The sequence below is a fragment of the Ranitomeya variabilis genome, chromosome 1 (assembly GCF_051348905.1).
Source record: "Ranitomeya variabilis isolate aRanVar5 chromosome 1, aRanVar5.hap1, whole genome shotgun sequence".
Classification (NCBI taxonomy): Eukaryota; Metazoa; Chordata; class Amphibia; order Anura; family Dendrobatidae; genus Ranitomeya; species Ranitomeya variabilis.
In genome coordinates, this window is record NC_135232.1 from 781,753,016 (window position 1) to 781,774,412 (window position 21,397).

General features: G+C 41.5%; 1 protein-coding gene across 2 annotated transcripts in view; it reads right to left on the bottom strand.

The window, feature by feature from the left end:
* The window catches only part of LOC143784401 (fibrillin-2-like), a 254,227-nt gene that overhangs the window by 61,517 nt on the left and 171,313 nt on the right, over positions 1 to 21,397 (bottom strand). For both annotated transcript variants that reach the window (XM_077272616.1, XM_077272625.1), the window contains 12 exons: positions 20,687 to 20,812; positions 15,751 to 15,903; positions 14,651 to 14,845; positions 14,171 to 14,314; positions 13,829 to 13,948; positions 13,406 to 13,531; positions 12,365 to 12,487; positions 10,666 to 10,941; positions 10,390 to 10,443; positions 10,179 to 10,304; positions 9,958 to 10,083; positions 9,680 to 9,799 (listed from right to left, as the gene is read on the bottom strand). In XM_077272616.1, coding sequence (XP_077128731.1) covers positions 9,680 to 9,799; positions 9,958 to 10,083; positions 10,179 to 10,304; positions 10,390 to 10,443; positions 10,666 to 10,941; positions 12,365 to 12,487; positions 13,406 to 13,531; positions 13,829 to 13,948; positions 14,171 to 14,314; positions 14,651 to 14,845; positions 15,751 to 15,903; positions 20,687 to 20,812 — 1,689 coding nt within the window. The remainder of the gene's footprint in view (positions 1 to 9,679; positions 9,800 to 9,957; positions 10,084 to 10,178; positions 10,305 to 10,389; positions 10,444 to 10,665; positions 10,942 to 12,364; positions 12,488 to 13,405; positions 13,532 to 13,828; positions 13,949 to 14,170; positions 14,315 to 14,650; positions 14,846 to 15,750; positions 15,904 to 20,686; positions 20,813 to 21,397) is intronic.

Below are 21,397 nucleotides of genomic sequence, written 5' to 3' on the forward strand. Positions count from 1 at the left end.
CTGCATTCCATTCTATGGGGGCTGCCTGCCTGCATTCCATTCTATGGGGTCTGCCTGCCTGCATTCCATTCTATGGGGGCTGCCTGCCTGCATTCCATTCTATGGGGGCTGCCTGCCTGCATTCCATTCTATGGGGGCTGCCTGCCTGCATTCCATTCTATGGGGGCTGCCTGCCTGCATTCCATTCTATGGGGGCTGCCTGCCTGCATTCCATTCTATGGGGGCTGCCTGCCTGCAGTACATTCTATGGGGGCTGCCTGCCTGCAGTACATTCTATGGGGGCTGCCTGCCTGCATTCCATTCTATGGGGGCTGCCTGCCTGCATTCCATTCTATGGGGGCTGCCTGCCTGCATTCCATTCTATGGGGGCTGCCTGCCTGCATTCCATTCTATGGGGGCTGCCTGCCTGCATTCCATTCTATGGGTCTGCCTGCCTGCATTCCATTCTATGGGGGCTGCCTGCCTGCATTCCATTCTATGGGGGCTGCCTGCCTGCATTCCATTCTATGGGGGCTGCCTGCTTGCATTCCATTCTATGGGGGCTGCCTGCCTGCATTCCATTCTATGGGGGCTGCCTGCCTGCATTCCATTCTATGGGGGCTGCCTGCCTGCAGTACATTCTATGGGGGCTGCCTGCCTGCAGTACATTCTATGGGGGCTGCCTGCCTGCATTCCATTCTATGGGGGCTGCCTGCCTGCATTCCATTCTATGGGGGCTGCCTGCCTGCATTCCATTCTATGGGGGCTGCCTGCCTGCATTCCATTCTATGGGGGCTGCCTGCCTGCAGTACATTCTATGGGGGCTGCCTGCCTGCAGTACATTCTATGGGGGCTGCCTGCCTGCAGTACATTCTGTGGGGGCTGCCTGCATTACATTCTATGGGGGCTGTGCTGCATTATATTGTATGGTGGCTGCCTGCATTCCATTCTATGGGGGCTGCCTGCCTGCATTCCATTCTATGGGGGCTGCCTGCCTGCATTCCATCCTATGGGGGCTGCCTGCCTGCATTCCATTCTATGGGGGCTGCCTGCCTGCATTCCATTCTATGGGGGCTGCCTGCCTGCATTCCATTCTATGGGGGCTTGCTGCCTGCATTCCATTCTATGGGGGCTGCCTGCCTGCATTCCATTCTATGGGGGCTGCCTGCCTGCATTCCATTCTATGGGGGCTGCCTGCCTGCATTCCATTCTATGGGGGCTGCCTGCCTGCATTCCATTCTAGGGGGGCTGCCTGCCTGCAGTACATTCTATGGGGGCTGCCTGCCTGCATTCCATTCTATGGGGGCTGCCTGCCTGCATTCCATTCTATGGGGGCTGCCTGCCTGCATTCCATTCTATGGGGGCTGCCTGCCTGCACTCCATTCTATGGGGGCTGCCTGCCTGCATTCCATTCTATGGGGGCTGCCTGCCTGCAGTACATTCTATGGGGGCTGCCTGCCTGCAGTACATTCTATGGGGGCTGCCTGCCTGCAGTACATTCTGTGGGGGCTGCCTGCATTACATTCTATGGGGGCTGTGCTGCATTATATTGTATGGTGGCTGCCTGCATTACATTCTATGGGGCTGGCTGCATTATATTCTATGGGGCTGGCTGCATTCCATTCCATGGGCATGTGCTGCATTATATTCTATGGGGCTGGCTGCATTCCATTCCATGGGCCTGTGCTGCATTATATTCTATGGGGCTGTGTTGTGAATTTGGATTCTGGGCTCCCCCGGTGGCCGCTTGTGGAATTGGACTTGTCATCCTCTTTCCTGTTTCACCTGATTCCATCAGTAGTGGGTGTCGCTATTTAAGCTCATTTCTCTGGTGGTTTCTTGCCGGTCAACAATGTTATCTGATGCCTCTCAGTGCTTGTTCCTGCTTCTAGACAACTACTGATAAGTTGGACTTTTGTCCATGTTTTGTTTTGCCTATTTGTTCCAGTTCGCAGCTGAAGTTTTGTTACTGTGTCTGGAAAGCTCTCGTCGATCAGGGATTGCTACTCTGGCGTTATGAGTTAATGCCAGAGTTTAAGGTAATCTCTGGATGGTGTTTTGTTAGTATTTTTCTGCTGACCATGAAAGTATACTATCTGTCTTCTGCTATCTAGTAAGCGGACCTCAAATTTGCTAAGACTATTTTCCTGCTGCGTTTGTTGTTTCATCTGAACTCACCGTCATTATATGTGGGGGGCTACTGTCTTCTTTGGAATATTTCTCTAGAGGTGAGCCAGGTCTTATATTTCCCTCTGCTAGCTATTTAGGTCTTAGGCCAGAGCTGGGCATCTAGCGATTAATAGGAAATGCTACCTGGCTATTTCTAGTTGCGCGGCAGGCTTAGTTCATGGTCAGTATAGTTCCATCTTCCGAGAGCTTGTCCCTCTATAGGCTTGCTATGATCTCTGCCTGCAGAGATCATGACAGTTTGACCGGCCACTAAAGTGTTAAAGACCCAGGTTGAGAAAGGAGAGTTATAAGAAGTCTGCTGGAATTTTTTTTTTTTTTTTTTTTTTTTTTTTCCTCCAGTCTGCCTTGCTGCAGTCTTTTTTCTCTCTCTCCTCCTAATCTCTGTATGCTCTGTGTGCACCTGACAATAATGGATCTCCAGAGTGTAACTGCGGGTTTGAATAATCTCATCACGAAAGTACAAAATTTACAAGATTTTGTAGTACATGCTCCGGTATCTGAGCCGAGAATTCCTTTGCCGGAGTTCTTCACAGGGAATAGAGCTAGCTTCCAGAATTTCCGAAATAATTGTAAGCTTTATTTGTCCCTGAAGTCTCGTTCAGCTGGAGACCCTGCTCAGCAGGTTAGGATTGTGATTTCCTTGCTCAGGGGTGACCCTCAAGATTGGGCCTTCTCATTGCCAGCAGGGGATCCTGCGTTACGCGATGTGGATGCGTTTTTTCTGGCCTTGGGCTTGCTTTATGAGGAACCTCATTTGGAACTTCAGGCAGAAAAAACTTTGATGGCACTATCTCAGGGGCAAGACGAAGCTGAAGTTTTCTGCCAAAAATTCCGTAAATGGTCTGTGCTTACTCAGTGGAATGAGTGCGCCTTGGCGGCAACTTTCAGAGAAGGTCTCTCTGATGCCGTTAAGGATGTTATGGTGGGGTTCCCTTTGCCTGCAGGTCTGAATGAGTCCATGACAATGGCTATTCAGATTGATAGGCGTCTGCGGGAGCGCAAACCGATGCACCATCTGGCGGTGTCTATGGAAAAGACGCCAGAAAGTATGCAGTGTGATAGAATTCTGTCCAGGAGCGAGCGACAGAATTTTAGACGGAAGAATGGATTGTGTTTCTATTGTGGGGATTCTACTCATGTTATATCGGCATGCTCTAGGCGTACAAAGAAGCTTGATAAGTCTGTTTCCATTGGCACCATTCAGTCTAAGTTTATTTTGTCTGTAACCCTGATTTGCTCTTTGTCATCCATTGCCACGGACGCCTATGTTGACTCTGGCGCCGCTCTGAGTCTTATGGATTGGTCCTTTGCCAATCGTTGTGGTTTTGATTTAGAGCCTTTGGAGACTCTTATTCCTCTGAAGGGGATTGACTCCACCCCATTGGCTAATAATAAACCACAATACTGGACACAAGTAACCATGCGTATCAATCCGGATCACCAGGAGATTATTCGTTTCCTGGTGCTGTATAATTTACATGACGATTTGGTACTGGGATTGCCATGGTTGCAGTCTCACAACCCAGTCTTGGACTGGAGAGCTATTTCTGTGTTGAGCTGGGGATGTAAGGGTATTCATGGGGACGTACCTTTGGTTTCTATTTCGTCGTCCATTCCCTCTGAAGTCCCTGAGTTCCTCTCTGATTATCAAGACGTCTTTGACGAACCCAAGCTTGGGTCGTTACCTCCGCACCGTGAGTGCGATTGTGCCATAGATTTGATACCGGGTTGTAAATATCCAAAGGGTCGTTTGTTTAATTTGTCTGTGCCGGAACATGCTGCTATGCGGGAATATATAAAGGAGTCTTTGGAAAAGGGACATATTCGTCCATCTTCTTCTCCCTTGGGAGCTGGGTTTTTCTTTGTCTCAAAAAAAGACGGCTCTTTGAGACCATGTATTGATTATCGGCTTCTGAATAAGATCACTGTTAAGTATCAATACCCATTGCCATTGCTTACTGATTTGTTTGCTCGTATAGAGGGTGCTAAGTGGTTCTCTAAAATTGATCTTCGTGGGGCGTATAATTTGGTGCGGATCAGGCAGGGGGATGAGTGGAAGACCGCATTTAATACGCCCGAGGGCCACTTTGAGTATTTGGTCATGCCTTTTGGTCTTTCTAATGCCCCTTCAGTTTTCCAGTCTTTTATGCATGATATTTTCCGCGATTTTCTGGATAAATTTATGATAATATATCTGGATGATATTCTGATTTTTTCTGATGACTGGGACTCTCATGTCCAGCAGGTCAGGAGAGTTTTTCAGGTTCTGCGGTCTAATTCTTTATGTGTGAAGGGGTCTAAGTGCGTTTTTGGGGTCCAGAAAATTTCCTTTTTGGGGTATATTTTTTCTCCCTCTTCCATTGAGATGGATCCCGTCAAGGTGCAAGCTATTTGTGACTGGACTCAGCCCTCCTCTCTTAAGGGTCTTCAGAGATTTTTGGGCTTTGCCAACTTTTACCGCCGATTTATTGTTGGTTTTTCGGATGTCGTTAAACCACTGACTGATTTGACCAGACAAGGCGCTGATGTTGCTAATTGGTCCCCTCATGCTGTAGAGGCCTTTCAGGAGCTTAAGCGCCGTTTTGCCTCTGCCCCTGTGTTGCGTCAGCCTGATGTGAATCTGCCTTTTCAGGTTGAGGTTGACGCTTCGGAGATCGGTGCTGGGGCAGTGTTGTCGCAGAAAGGTTCCGACTGCTCCGTCATTAGGCCTTGTGCCTTCTTTTCTCGCAAATTTTCGCCCGCAGAGCGGAATTATGATGTTGGGAATCGGGAGCTTTTGGCCATGAAGTGGGCGTTTGAGGAGTGGCGCCATTGGCTCGAGGGGGCTAGGCATCAGGTGGTGGTATTGACTGACCACAAAAATTTGATTTATCTTGAGACTGCCAGACGCCTGAATCCTAGACAGGCGCGCTGGTCTTTATTTTTTTCTCGCTTTAATTTTGTGGTGTCATACCTACCGGGTTCTAAGAATGTTAAGGCAGATGCCCTTTCTAGGAGTTTTGACCCGGACTCTCCTGGTAATTCTGAACCCACAGGTATCCTTAGGGAGGGAGTAATTTTGTCGGCCGTTTCTCCTGATCTGCGGCGGTCCTTGCAAGAGTTTCAGGCGGATAGACCGGATCGTTGTCCGCCTGATAGACTGTTTGTTCCGGATGATTGGACCAGCAGAGTCATCTCTGAGGTACATTCTTCTGCATTGGCAGGTCATCCCGGAATTTTTGGTACCAGGGATTTGGTGGCAAGATCCTTCTGGTGGCCTTCTCTGTCACGAGATGTGCGAGTCTTTGTGCAGTCATGTGACGTTTGTGCTCGGGCCAAGTCTTGTAGTTCTCGGGCTAGCGGACTGCTGTTGCCCTTGCCTATTCCTAAGAGGCCTTGGACACACATCTCGATGGATTTTATTTCAGATCTGCCTGTTTCCCAGAAGATGTCTGTCATCTGGGTGGTCTGTGACCGTTTCTCTAAAATGGTCCATTTGGTTCCTCTGCCCAAGTTGCCTTCTTCTTCTGAGTTGGTTCCTCTGTTTTTTCAGAATGTTGTCCGATTGCACGGTATTCCTGAGAATATTGTTTCTGACAGAGGTACCCAATTTGTGTCTAGATTTTGGCGGGCATTCTGTGCTAGGATGGGCATAGATTTGTCTTTTTCATCTGCTTTTCACCCTCAGACTAATGGCCAGACCGAGCGGACTAATCAGACCCTTGAGACATATCTGAGGTGTTTTGTCTCTGCTGACCAGGATGATTGGGTTGCTTTTTTGCCATTGGCAGAGTTCGCCCTCAATAATCGGGCCAGTTCTTCCACCTTGGTGTCCCCGTTTTTCTGTAATTCGGGGTTTCACCCTCGATTTTCCTCCGGTCAGGTGGAATCCTCGGATTGTCCTGGAGTGGATGCGGTGGTGGAGAGATTGCATCACATCTGGGGGCAGGTTATGGACAATTTGAAGTTGTCACAGGAGAAGACTCAGCGTTTTGCCAACCGTCATCGTCGTGTTGGTTCTCGGCTTTGTGTTGGAGATTTAGTGTGGCTGTCTTCTCGTTTTGTCCCTATGAGGGTCTCTTCTCCTAAGTTTAAACCTCGGTTCATCGGCCCTTATAGAATATTGGAGATTCTTAATCCTGTTTCTTTCCGTTTGGACCTCCCTGCGTCCTTTTCCATTCATAACGTTTTTCATCGGTCGTTATTGCGCAGGTATGAGGTACCTGTTGTACCTTCTGTTGAGCCTCCTGCTCCGGTGTTGGTTGAGGGTGAGTTGGAGTACGTTGTGGAGAAAATTTTGGACTCTCGTGTTTCCAGACGGAAACTCCAGTATCTGGTCAACTGGAAGGGTTACGGCCAGGAGGATAATTCTTGGGTCAATGCATCTGATGTTCATGCTTCTGATCTTGTTCGTGCCTTCCATAGGGCTCATCCTGGTCGCCCTGGTGGATCTGGTGAGGGTTCGGTGCCCCCTCCTTGAGGGGGGGGTACTGTTGTGAATTTGGATTCTGGGCTCCCCCGGTGGCCGCTTGTGGAATTGGACTTGTCATCCTCTTTCCTGTTTCACCTGATTCCATCAGTAGTGGGTGTCGCTATTTAAGCTCATTTCTCTGGTGGTTTCTTGCCGGTCAACAATGTTATCTGATGCCTCTCAGTGCTTGTTCCTGCTTCTAGACAACTACTGATAAGTTGGACTTTTGTCCATGTTTTGTTTTGCCTATTTGTTCCAGTTCGCAGCTGAAGTTTTGTTACTGTGTCTGGAAAGCTCTCGTCGATCAGGGATTGCTACTCTGGCGTTATGAGTTAATGCCAGAGTTTAAGGTAATCTCTGGATGGTGTTTTGTTAGTATTTTTCTGCTGACCATGAAAGTATACTATCTGTCTTCTGCTATCTAGTAAGCGGACCTCAAATTTGCTAAGACTATTTTCCTGCTGCGTTTGTTGTTTCATCTGAACTCACCGTCATTATATGTGGGGGGCTACTGTCTTCTTTGGAATATTTCTCTAGAGGTGAGCCAGGTCTTATATTTCCCTCTGCTAGCTATTTAGGTCTTAGGCCAGAGCTGGGCATCTAGCGATTAATAGGAAATGCTACCTGGCTATTTCTAGTTGCGCGGCAGGCTTAGTTCATGGTCAGTATAGTTCCATCTTCCGAGAGCTTGTCCCTCTATAGGCTTGCTATGATCTCTGCCTGCAGAGATCATGACAGGGCTGGCTGCATTCCATTCCATGGGCCTGTGCTGCATTATATTCTATGGGGGCTGAGCTGTATTATAGTCTATGGGGGCTGAGCTGTAATGTTGGATACAGCTGTAATTATATGTTATATAGTTGTGTTACACTCCCCTCACTTCTTGTAGCCTACAAGTGTACAAAGATATTATACAGTCACCATGCGACAAGTGGGCCTGTGTGACTTCAAATGCCAGGGCTGAATTTTAGTCCCAGTCCGGCCCTGATTATGTCACACAAAATATTTAATAAATAAAATTGCCCACATGTCTAATTTACATCAACACAATTTTTGAAACATAATTTTTATGTTAGCAAGTTATAATGGTTAAAAGTTGACCAGCAATTTCTCATGTTTCAAACAAAATTTACAAAATCATTTTTTTAGGGACCACCTCACATTTGAAGTGACTTTGAGGAGCCTATATGACAGAAAATACCCAAAAGTGACACCATTCTAAAAACTGCTGCCCTCAAAGTGCTCAAAATCACATTCAAGAAGTTTATTAACCCTTCAGGTACGTCACAGAAATTAATGGAATGTGGAAGGAATTTTTTTTAGTTTAGACCCAATTTTTTTTATTTTCATAAGGGTAACAGGAGAAAATGGACCCGAAAATTTGTTGGGCAATTTCTCCAGAGTATGCCGATAACCCACATGTTGGGGAAAACTACTGTTTGGGTGCACTGCAGAGCTTGGAAGGGAAGGCACGCCATTAGAATTTTGGAGCGCAAAATTGGCTGGAATGATTACTGGACACCATGTTGCATTTCAAGAGCCCCCATGTGCCTAAACAGTGGAAATCCCCCACAAGTTACCCCACTTTGTAAACTAGACCCCACAAGGCATGTATCTAGATGTGTGATGAGCACGTTGAATCTCCAGGTGCTTCACAGAAGTTTATAATGTAGAACCCTGAAAATAAAAAAAATCACACTTTTTTCACAAAAATGTTCCTTTAGCCCCAATTTTTTTTTATTTTCACAAGGGTAACAGGAAAAAAGGACACTACAATATGTTGTGCAATTTCTCCTGAGTACACCGATACCCCTTATGTGTGGGGAAAATTACTGTTTGTGTGCATGGCAGGGCTCAGAAAGGAAAGACATTTTGTAACGCAGACTTTGATGTCATGTTGCATTTGGAGAGCTACTGATGTGCCTAAACAGTGGAAACTCCCCACAAGTGACCAGATATAGGAAAGTAAACAGCCTCAAGGAATTTATCTGGACATGTGTTGAGCACCATGAACCCACAGGTCCTTCACAGAATTTAACAATGTTGATCTGTGAAAATAAAAATTTTGTTTTAGCACCAATTTTTTTCATTTTCACAAGGATGGCAGGGGAAAATGGATCCCAAAATTTGTTGTGCAATTTCTCCTGAGTACACTGACATCATATATGTGGTCGAAAACTTCTTTTGAGGCACAGTGCAAAGCTCGGAAATGAAGAAGCACCATGGCAACATTTGGGCACCCGTGATGATGTCACAGTGGCGCCAATCGGAGGGCAAAGGGGGCCCTCCTACCTTTGCCTGCTTTCTAAATGCTATGATCAATTTCTATTGCAGCATTTAGGAAGTTCAACTACTTGGAGCCAGGTCGTACTCAGTAAGTCCAAGGTCAGGAAACACTTCCCAACCATGACGTACTGGGTACATCCAAGGTCAAGAAGGGGTTAAAATGTAATCTTCATTTACATTTTTATTTCATAATCAATAGTGCACATGTAGATAAGAAGTTTTGCAATTTATCTTATCAGACAAATCTGCTTCTTTCTCCTCCTGGACTGATCATTCATTCTCAAATTTTTCAATTCATAGGTAAAATCTGTGTTTTTACATTCCTGAGATAGGAAATTACAGTTTATTCTGATGAAATTCTAAGTACAGGAAAGGAGGACCTAGAGGCAAACCTCCTCACTCTTCCTCCCTACTACATAGAACATTATACGCACCAACGGTCATCTAATATCTCAGTAATGCAACAATCTGTCTTCACTGAAAACAGATTTTACCTGTGAATTGAGAATTTTGAAAATGAATGATCAGTCCAGGAGGAGAGAGAAGCAGATTTCTCTGATAAGATATATTACACAATTTTCATTTGAACTATTGATTTATGAAATAAAAAGTAAAATGCCGGATATGCTTTAACGGCTTTTGTGCACAGGGAAGGCAATGCTCAGAAAAGTCTCACTTTTATATCACACAAGCTTACAATTTAACCCAATGTGTCATTTTTGAGGACTTAATCATTGACCTCCCTGTAACCAGAGGAATCTTAATCGCACTCACCCACACAAATCGTTCCAGTAGAATCAAGTTTGCTGCCGAAAGAGCACTCGCACACAAAAGAGCCGGCATTGTTCCTGCAGACGCCATTAACACAGGGGTTGGATGCACATTCATTGACATCTGAAAAGAAAGGGTGATTGACAAGTTGTCAAGGAAAGTTAATAAAACTATCAAGTTCAAAACCGCCAATGATACCATTGCTGATTTAAAGAAGTTTCCCGGAACGTTTTAAACAGAAGTGAAGGGTATATATAAGCATATGAAAAATATATCCCTACCTTCACAAGTCTCAGACTCCGGCTTAAAGACGTAACCCTTGGGACACGTGCAGGAGTAGCTTCCAGGAGTGTTACGACATAAGCCATTATCACAGAGCAGACGGTTCACCGCGCACTCGTCAACATCTGAAAGTGGGAAGCAAAAGCTGGATTCCTATTCTTGAGGTTGATCAGATAATACAATATGCATTATGTTATTGGAAGTACTACGGCAAACGTACCTACGCAGTTCTTCCCACTTGCATCTGATTCATAGCCCACATTACATATACAACGATAGCTGCCACGCAAGTTTTCACAGATGCCGTTGGGGCAGATTTCAGAGTTTAAGGCACATTCATTAATATCTAAGTTAAAGAAAAAAAAGAAGGAAATGAAGCTAATAGCATGAATATAAAGTCACTAAACAAACAGCCATCTGCAGACTCTTACCTCTGCCATCTGCAGTTATGCCAATACCACTGCTGCAAAGAGCTTGAAATTCATCTGTAACATATGGAAGAAAGATTTGTAGGTAATTCTCTACATGTCTATGTTGCCTTAATTTTTTTGCAATTTGTCCAAACTACAAACTATTACACTTCCATTTCTAACAGTAATGGTCCCACATCTGGAAACACTGACAAGAACATGGTGACCATGACTTAATAACTGACAAGAAGTAACTCAATTCTTCATGGCAAGTATCATCTATATTACTATACTCACCGGAGTTCTTGGCAGGGCAAGGATGGCAGGGTTCACCAAATCCATGGTCAGGATTTGCACAGCAACACTCAGATTTGGTAACAGCACCAGGGAAGGGACGGGCACAAGTTCCCTTTTTAATGCCACCATAACAAGTGCTACGCATGTGGGTGTCCACACAGACTCTTCCATCAAGGCCAATGGTCAGTCCACCCAAGCACTCACAACGGAAGGAACCCTCTGTGTTAATGCAGCGCCCGTTCATGCAGATTCCGGGGGTCTGACATTCATCCACATCTAAAATCATACAGGATCATGGTCATATGTTGGAATGAAATTTGGAATTTTCAAAATAGGTGGAACATAAATGTTATCAAAAAGGCGGATAAACAGTCACATATGTAAGTATTAGTCTGGAAAGATTCCGGTATGAAGAATATGACTAAAATAACATTACATGTTTGTTAAAATACAAGGACGTTGATTAAAAAAGTTCAGGAAGATTCCAGAATTAAGACAACAATGACAGAAAGACATCTTTTCATAACACAAGATTTTTGTTAACCTAAGACTTGCAGCCATCTGGAGCCTTTCTCGGGATGAAAGACAATTATCTTATTTGCTCTTACACAAAAGCTTTTGCATGTATTCCTTTCTAATCCATCAAAACATCTATCTAATGTCATGGATACATGCAAAATCATATCGGCGAAGTCTTGGATCTCAGACCATCACTGATTTTGAGACACCTCACCCGCTTTGGGCACTCTTCATAGATTTTTGTTGCTCGAAATCTGAAATCTCATATTAGAAATCAATGAAGGTCAGTGATCCTCCAACATTTACTTATGACATCTGATCACTTTAGATCACTAGGGATATTATTAGGGATGTGGAACTGTACATGTAGCTAGCATTACCGTTACAGCTTGAGCACTAACATTTTGCTCTTTCAGTGTTCAATGGGTGGAGTGGAGGCATGATTAGGTCATGGCTAGTGATGATCGTCAAATTCACGATGAGCAGTAGCATTCGCTACATCACAAATCTTATCTTACTCATCAGTAAGATGATCCTGATTCATTAAGAAGCATGCGCCAGCATGAAGATTGCTGGTCTTGATGAATAGGCATGCTACTTTAGGCTAGATTCACACATACATGTGAGTGTAACCAAACAAATTAAACGGATGGATCTTTTCTCAGATGTTCTTCTAGTCACATCTGATTTTGTTCTCATCCCTTATTTTCTTACTGAAGCAAGGAGACTGTCTGAACTTTTTTATTCATTGACTCTTAATCTATTAGTTAAGAACATCCCCAGCACATCTTGCGTCTTTCATCTGTGCATCACGGATCCCCAGACATCAGTGGCCTAGTCTGATGCGTAAAATCTGATGTGAGTCTCACGGATCCGGTAATAAAACTGATGTGCGTACGGCTCAATAAAATTCTATAGGTCATAGCGCTGTCTGAGGGAAAAAAACAGATAGCACTAGAATGTGTTACTGATGTGTGAATCTAGACTTAAAAGCATAGTGTTTCGCCGATCTGAAGATAATGTTTGCTACATCTGTGGGCAAAGGGTTCAAAGTGAGTTGTGATGGAAAGGGGTAGCAATTTCCCATTCTTCCTCTGGGCACCAACAAATAAAAAGCAGTACATATTCCAAATATAACAGATTTGTGCTTTAGCATAGTAAGTTTATCACCACTTCTTACCAACACAGTAGCGTCCATTCGGTGCCAATACAAAGCCTGGCTTACAGATGCACTTAAAGCTGCCGTCCTCATTAATACACATCCCATTCAAGCACATATTTGTGGTGGCGCACTCATCGTGATCTGTGGGAAAGATCGTATTAGCCGATGGACCACACAAAACCTTAATTAGTTTCCCTTTTATTTATCTTACTGTTGTATATTTTTTATCTTATTCAGCTGCTGCCAAATAAGCTGACATTTGACCCAGGGATTTCATGAGCAATACAGTGTAATTTAAAATGGCACTGAACCCAGTTCACAGCAAACATGACAATTTATGCTTGTTTTATTGGCATCCTCAAGGGCCTTAATAGATGTGTAATGTAAGCTTAGAACAACAATACAGAGAGAAAAATCTCATGGGTTCACACAGAATGATTCTGTTAGATGTAATATGAAATTGTTAATGGGCTGTAAAAAGTGTAGACGGAGTGAAAGATAAGAAGACTATTTATGATTTTACAAACCGCTTGAGAGGTAGATGCCAAGGGCGTGACATTCGCAGTTGCAGATGGTGCAACTGCGGCTGGGCCCATGCTGGGGGGGCCCGCCGACACCAGCACCCATTTCACCTGGATGTGCAGTCTTGGATGCACATTCAGCTGACTTGTCTTGCTGCACAGAAACCCACCAGTTCCCTGCGCCGCAATACACGCAATCAGAGGACGGCAGCTGATGTCGGCTTGCCTGTCATGGGCGGCGCATGGCAGTGATGTCATGCACTGATTGTGTCGGAATGTCAAATTCAGCGCCGGCTATAGAAGAGGATGTCGCACGTCATAGAAGTGTGGGAAGATTTTAAATTGTGCTTGAGAAAAACGAAAGACATTATTACTGAAAGGGGCCCAGGATGGGGGACATTATAACAGGAAGGGTATGCTTCGATAAATGAGACGTTGCAGGCTTTGGATATTCAACTGGTAAAAAAAGCATATCCAATGAATTATTAAGAGGAAAGTTATACTACAAACCACAAAGGCTTGGCATTGGCCAACTTACCCACACAATTCTTTCCATCGGGTGTAGTCTCAAAGCCAGCATTACAGATGCACTGGAAACTGCCCTCTGTGTTCACACATCGGCCATTCCTGCACATCACTCCATTCATGATGCATTCATCAATATCTGCAATTATGGACCATCAGGTTTCAACATGTATATCAATCCATGTCAATATCAAGCTTAGAATGTGGATATTTAGACTGTAATTGATGCAATGCTTAGAATTAATCTAATTATTAAACAATTGCAATTGACGCTAGTAACTCTTTGTTATGTTACTACCAGGTCGCACTAGTCACTACTATTAGTAGTTCTTGGCATATTGGCTTTTGTTGTTTTGCAAAACAAGCTTTGCCCATTGTCCAATAGCTGTCTACATACATACATACATACATACATACTGAGTCGGGCGTCACCTACCGATGCATGCTTGTTTGGTTGGGTTGCTCTGGAATCCTTCATGACACCTACAGTGGTAGGATCCTTGTGTGTTCACACAGTCTCCATGAATGCATGGACTGCTGGCACACTCGTCCACATCTACAAGAAAGTAATTTAAGTGAAATAAGAGGAATTATTTGAAGTTCAAAACCCCCAAAACTGTTGTTTAATTTTTCTTTTGTCCAATTTTGTCGGCGCTGTTTATTGCTCATCTTTTACATAACGAGGAAAAGAAGTGAAGTCTAATTCTCTTTCCTGTGCTGGCAAATGACATTTAGCCTGTATAAAAGTATTTTCGGTGTGATTTTATTTTTTACTCACCTATGCATTCCAGTCGGCTGTCCTGTTTATAACCCATATTGCATTCACATCGGTAATTGGATGGGGTGGGGATACAACGCCCATTCTGGCACAAATTGGTGAAGTGTTTGCAGATATCTCCAGTCTGGTTCAGTGTTGCTGTTCCTAATACAGTGAAAAAGTTTATACAAAAGTTAAGGGACTAGAATTGATCTGTTTTTTTTTTCTTGCATTCTTCTCTCTGTTTTTATTAGCCTTTCTGTCTCAGATTTAATTTTTCATTAAATTTTTCACTTCATTTTCCAGCATCTTGTTTTAGGCATACTTAGCAATAATGAAGGAATCAACTAAAATTAAATTTTAGAAAACATAAAGTAAATATAATCCTGTATTTTTAAGTTTGTATTGTCCCTAGAGTTGGTCATTGCTTTCTAAGCTTTATGGCTATCCCACAGATTGTCTAATAAATAATGATTCTTTTCTCCCAAACGTTTATCTTACCAATCTCTGTGCCCACACTAGGCAATCCCGATATTGGTCCTTGCCCATTAGGTCCAGTTCCGATAGGGCCAAATATATTAGGTCCAGTTCCACCATTAACTCCCGGTCCAACTAAACCTGGTCCATTTCCAGGATAGGTTCCTGGGTATGCAGGCCCTAGAGGTAGGCTTTCAATACAAAGTCTTCGATATTCATCTAGAAATGTTACATATTGTTAGTGTTAAAGTGCATTTAATGGGAATATGTCAGTAGATTTTTGCTATGTAATCTGACAGCAGCATGGGATAGGGACAAATACCCCAATACCAGCAATGTATCACTTAGTTTCCTGGGTACAGCAGTTGTGATAGAGTCACAGTTCTCTCTGCAGCAGATCTATAAAAGCTCAGGTGTTGAGCCTTGTATAACCCGTCCACACCACAACTTTTTAGTGACGGAGATCTACTAATCAGTGATGGGGGTGTGGTTGGACTAGGAGGCACATGCTAAGTTGTCCTGTAATGATAACCTCCTGCTGATAAAACCATGATTGTGTTGAAACAGCAAAATACAGCCCAGCAAAGTGACACATCACTGTAATCAGAGACAAATTACCATTAAAATAAAAAACATAAAATTATTGTTATACTTTTTACACATGGGCCTCAATTCTGACATTAATCGATTTGAAAAATTGCAACCTTACTGAAGTAAGATTTGTGATAAGGCACATGCCACTTGGCAGACGGTCATGATTCATGTGCCTCTTAATGAATCAGGAGCGTCTCTCAGAAAGACAGGCATCATCATCTCCAATCTTGACGAATCGGGGCCATAGTTGCTAAATATTTTTCCTGCCCCTCTATATCACAACATATGAAATATTCAATACAATTTATAAGACAAATTAATTCTCATCCCCTAAACTTACAGAAATAACTACAGAGAAAGTGATCTAGAATTGTACTACCCAATTTGACATTTAATAGTCTATGACACCCAGTCCACAACAGTATAGTTTTATTATTTGATAAAGTCCAGTGTTTACGATCAGCATCTTAATGTTGGAAAGTAGGATCTCAGTCGTGCATTTTACAACACATGACAACTTCAGAACTTACCACTCCCTCTGACTGGGCACATCTCAGGAATCTGGCCTAATGCCCAACATCGCCCATTATCACAGCAACATTGTCCTTTAGTGTATTGGCCGGGAAGTTCTCCAGCACATCGACCCCCAATTAATGCAGATAAACAGCTCCCTGTCCTCTGATCTGGAAAAGAAGTGTCAAATACTTTTTCAACATTATTATTACAAAAGAAAAGATGAGCAAAAAATAGCAATTCTGCCATTTTTTTCATATTATTTTTTTGCATTCACTATTTAAGATAAGTAAAAAAATATTAATTTTTTGCACAAGAAAATTACTTTTTTTTTGTTGCATCATGTTCTGAGAACCACACATTCATTTCCTTGAACTTTTTTTGTGCGTAACAAGCTGTAGTTTTTCATGGTACCATTTTGTGGATCCACATGACTTTTTTTAAAATTCTTTTTTTCTTTATATGATTAAAAAAAAATGTAAATTCTGGTGCTTAGTTGTTTTTTTGCTGATCACTTTGGATGCATGAAAACAGATATATGACTTTTTATTCAGAAAAAAATGTGAATTTTTAAAATGTATTTACATTTTATTTTAACACTTAAAAACATTTTTTTTTCACAATATTTATTAATTCCCACAAGGGGACTTTATCCCCTTAGAGACAGAGACAATTTTGTACTTAATGACTGAGCCAATTTTTCCAATTCTGACCACTGTCACTTTATGAGGTTATAGCTCTGGAACCCTTCAATGGATCCCACTGATTCTGAGATTTTTTTGTGACGTATTGTCCTTCATGTCAGTGGTAACATTTCTTCAATATGACTTGCGTTTATTTATGAAAAAAATGGAAATTTGGCAAAAATTGTTATAATTTTGTAGTTTTAAAACTTTTAATTTTTGTGCCCTTAAATCAGAGAGTCATATCGCACAAAACAGTTAATAAATAACATTTCCTACATGTCTACTTTACATCAGCACAATTTTGGAAACATAAAGCCCATTCTTATTCTTGAGGTTGTCCCATTTGCCTAAAATAGCTCCATTATGTATTAATACATTGTGTCTACATCTAGTATTTAAAGGTCAATTGTGGAGGCATAGTGATGGCTGAGGACTACTCATTATTAGGGTTAAATGCAGTAAAATGGGTTATCCCATACATTTTGAAACAAATACTAGGCTATAAAACAATCTTTGTATATTCCAGTATTGTAGTAGATGGCTTATATATGAAGGAAAGAATGGATATTATCCAAGAAGTTCCACTGATAGATGAAACCCTGGATGATCAACACCAATCACTACTTGTGTGCCATGATGTTCAGTTTAAGAAAATTATAATTCACTGATAATGGACTGAATGGAGTAATGAAATATAGGGCATGTTTATTGTCTGGAGGGAAAAGACTAGGATGTGAGGAATTTAATAGGTGTATGGAATGCAGTCACCACCTGGACTGCCCTTTCGGCCACTGAGAAGAAGGTTTTGTAGACAGGGAAACATTTTAAAAGAAACCAGGTGTTAAAGGATGTGTAAAAAACAGGACGCTTTCACCATATGAAACAGATATGCTTTTTTTGTGCCTGTAAAAGAGAGACAGGGCTGTTTTTAAGCATAAGCAATGGAAGCTTATGAAGAAATGATTATATTAAAAAAAAACTGCGGGAAGAACCTTTCTTGCAAAGGCTTATTTTATAAGGGTGATGCTTGCAATTATTTTGCATTATACAAGGCATTTTCTATGATCCTAGATTGGATTTCCAAGATTCTCTTAGAGAAACTATAATCAGAAAATGACCTATTGTTTAAATGACGTTTTTGGGTTACAAGTATCTTTTTCTTAAACTGGTAATTTGTTCACAAAATATATTTCATGTTTCATATCACATAAATTTGGCACTTTTTTCAGACCACGATCTGTATTACAAAAATAAGATTAGTAAATCTTGCAATTTTCACACTACTGGGACTTTTTTAAACTCATATTTCATGTCCTCTCAGGAAGAGTTTGCAGGAGTTTTCTTATCAATAGAGGCAGGATTATAATGCCAGGTAACACCTCTGGACACAACTGATAACACAGGATACACCTACCACAATAGGTAATGTCACATCTGACCCTGCTTCCCTTCACAATGACCTTTCACACACTCATTAGATGTTTCAATACAAAAGAGAGAGTTGGTGTTTGACAATTGTGGCTATGTACATGTGTTGTTTCCTTAAACATCTGGAAGTTAGAGTCTAAAAAAGCCCCAGTGTTTACTGTCCAAATGGCATGATTTCTACTGTTATTTCTATTACAGATTGTGAGTATATGATGCATAAATATATATTTTCATTATATGTGACATATATATATTCATATATAATGAAAATACATTTAGCACAAAAATGTAAATAATAGGACCTTTTCTGGTGATAGCACTCAACTCTGTAGTATTTCTGCTGGATGGATTCACGTACTGACAGAAAACGATTGCACCCGCTGTAGCAATTTATAATAAAAGAGGCTGCATTTGTTTCTGTCTGCTTTTGCCTTTTTTTCCTGCATTTTAATAATTTATAAGTATAATACACTGCCAAAATGTTACATTCATCTAAATTTACACATTATGAGTTTTGGGTATAGTGAGAACAATTATCTTTAAAGCACATATGAATATTTAGACAAAATTTTACAATTTTTGCAGCGAGTTTACTCCAGAAAAAACTGATACATTGTTATGGCAGGTGAAGTGCCTAAGGGGGCAATACATGGCAATTTTAGGAATAGTTAACACCCATTACCAGATGACCATGCTCTATATAAGTAAATGCAAATTTATACGCATGTCTAATTTTTTGTAATATTACCTTTTTTTTCCCAGTTAGAATAAAAAAAAATCTATTTTTTTTTTCCACATAATGGCCTCTGAGGTCACATCCAGCTGGCTTTGTCCTTGCATTAACCAGGAGACATCATGGAGTTTTGTGCTCACATTTGCAGAAAGTAATCCACAGCAAGTATTGCCTCTTTCCTTCTTGTATTTTAACAATAAATTATTATGGGTAAAGGTCAGGATTAATCCTGCTCCCAACAGCTCAGAGCATCATGAACTGCCAGAGCAGTCACATGTTTTAATCATAATTGGAAATAATTGCAATGGGAATTTTTAATTGTTCCATAGTTGGACAAAATACACTAATTATTTTTAATCAGTTTTTTCCTTTTTTTTGCATAAAGAAATTTGTGATTGTAGTTTATGCATCACGATTTATTGTATATATAAATAAGTCCTATGCAGCCTTATGAAAACCTTAGTATCACTTTGACTTGCAAAAAATTACAACTTTAACTGTTTTGCTGCCCAATGTGCATATGGTAAAAAATATTTCATCAGTTTTTCTCAGATGAAAAAAAATGATGAAGATTTCTCAACCTTCTCATATCAAAGAGTCCGTAAAAAATATGCAGCATCCGAGCGCGGCCCGAGGTTTTTCACTGACTCATAGTCTTGCATGTCAAAATTGGACATGTTTAAGTGGTTCTGTGCAGACAACTCAGTCCACGAAAATACACAGACATGATGCGAATTTGCAGTAGTCTTGATTGTCTTTTGCCTCCAGCTTCAATACATAGTCATCTTGTATTGCTATCATCGAATAAGGGCTCATTCAGGCATCAGTTTTTTTTACCAACGAGTTCTATCCATGGTTTTTAGAACTTGCACTCAATATAGTCTATAGCAGAGGTGTCAAACTGCATTCCTCGAGGGCCGCCAACAGGTCATGTTTTCAGGATTTCCTTAGCATTCCACAAGGTGCTGGAATCATTCTGTGCAGGTGATTAAATTATCACCTGTGCAATACAAGGAAATCCTGAAAACATGACCTGTTGGCGGCCCTCGAGGAATGCAGTTTGACACCTCTGGTCTATAGGGCTGTTTACTCCTTATTTTAGATGTGCTGGAGCAATAATAACATGGATTTCTCTACGATTAGGTGTCTAAAGGATAATGTTTTTCCTTGTAGATTGTAACATGTTTGACAAGCCGTGACATGAAATCTTATAGGCCGTACAATGCTCCTCTGCGAAATTAAATAATAAGTCACCTGTAAGTCTCCTAACACTGGTATATCACTCTTCACAAGGACAGATATTACCCCATAAATCTCAGCAGAGGCCTCTCATACAGCTAAATTAGATATCTTACTTTGCACTAAGGAGCAGCAACATCCTGTAACACGTGTCTACAAATTGAGAATTGTCAATTGTCTTTTAGGATTGCGACTTCTAACAGTTGGCTTTAGAGTTCAGGTCCTCTTCTTCTTTGAAGAGGCATCTATGATTACACTCCTCTTGTAGTATATGAGACATGGTGAGTACAAATTTCATCAAAAAATTCCAGTTGACTATGTATTCAAAGTAAATTTTAAGCTAAGTCATCATAGTATCTTTTATTCGGAGATTATAACAGAGATTATCTTTGCCAAACATGTCCATTCACGACTAGAGAGATTCCCTGTCAACAGATGCTTTTGTAGTCCAAACATCAGATCTTTGGCGTTTTCGGAAAGACTAGCATGTTGACACAATACGTCAGGTTGGCCACTTTAGTCTTGTATAGAAAAGCGTACAAGATGTGTGCATGAACATGTCTTGTAAGTTGTTTAACATATCAAAACATATTTTTGCTAAAGCTGGGTAAGACGTCTCACTGATACCAACGCTTGCTAAAACATTTCTCTGTTTTGAGACTTCTTCCTTGGTAGATGGTCATCAGAACTGTTTGTTCTGGAATAAGATCAATGAAGACCTACAGGAAAACTGTGACTATACCTGAAAAATAAATAACTTTTAGATCCTCTTTATATTAACTGCCAGGAAAAATGTGAAGCAAAGCGCCTGAAATAAAAAATCTCTGTTAAGAAAGAGCCAAGGTCTTTTTCTTTAGCTTAGCTTACCAATGCAGCGTGACCCATCCTGGCTTGTGGTAAACCCTCTAGGACATATGCAGACATAGCTTCCAGCGGTGTTTGTACACTCCCCTCCATCACACACATTAGGGTTTGTACTGCATTCATCAATATCTGTAAAGAGTATACACCCATAGATTAAATGTAATAATATCATTTATGAACAAGAAATATGGTTCAAAATCCCAATGTTAATGATCCCTATAGTCTATAGGTGTGAAGCCAGCTCCAGGATATCTGTATAAGTCACAGAATATTAGCGGTACATTCGGTAAGTCGCTATTGGCAGCAAAAGAGTTAGTAGTGAGATCAATCATTCAGACAAATCTTTGTGTGTGAGGCAGACGTGTTTTATGGTCGTCTAGCATGGATACCACTTTCTGTTTCCTAGATCAACCAGGCTCTGAATAGCAGCCAAGTCATTAAGTTGTTCATAGCTTCTTCCCATTGAATGGGAAAAGCAGTTTTCAGTAGTCAGGACCTATGGTTATAGCAATCAGAAGTAGGAAGCAAACCATATGCCAGAATATTTTAGATATAGCTATGTGCATTCTCACATGTGGGCTTAGCCATAAATCACTGTCATTGATAAAATAGGAATATTAAAAAAAGACAGATGAAAAGTGAGGACTGGTGTACCATGAATGAACTTCAAGGACATAAAAGAATTTCGGAAGATCGGGTGTTACATATGCTTAC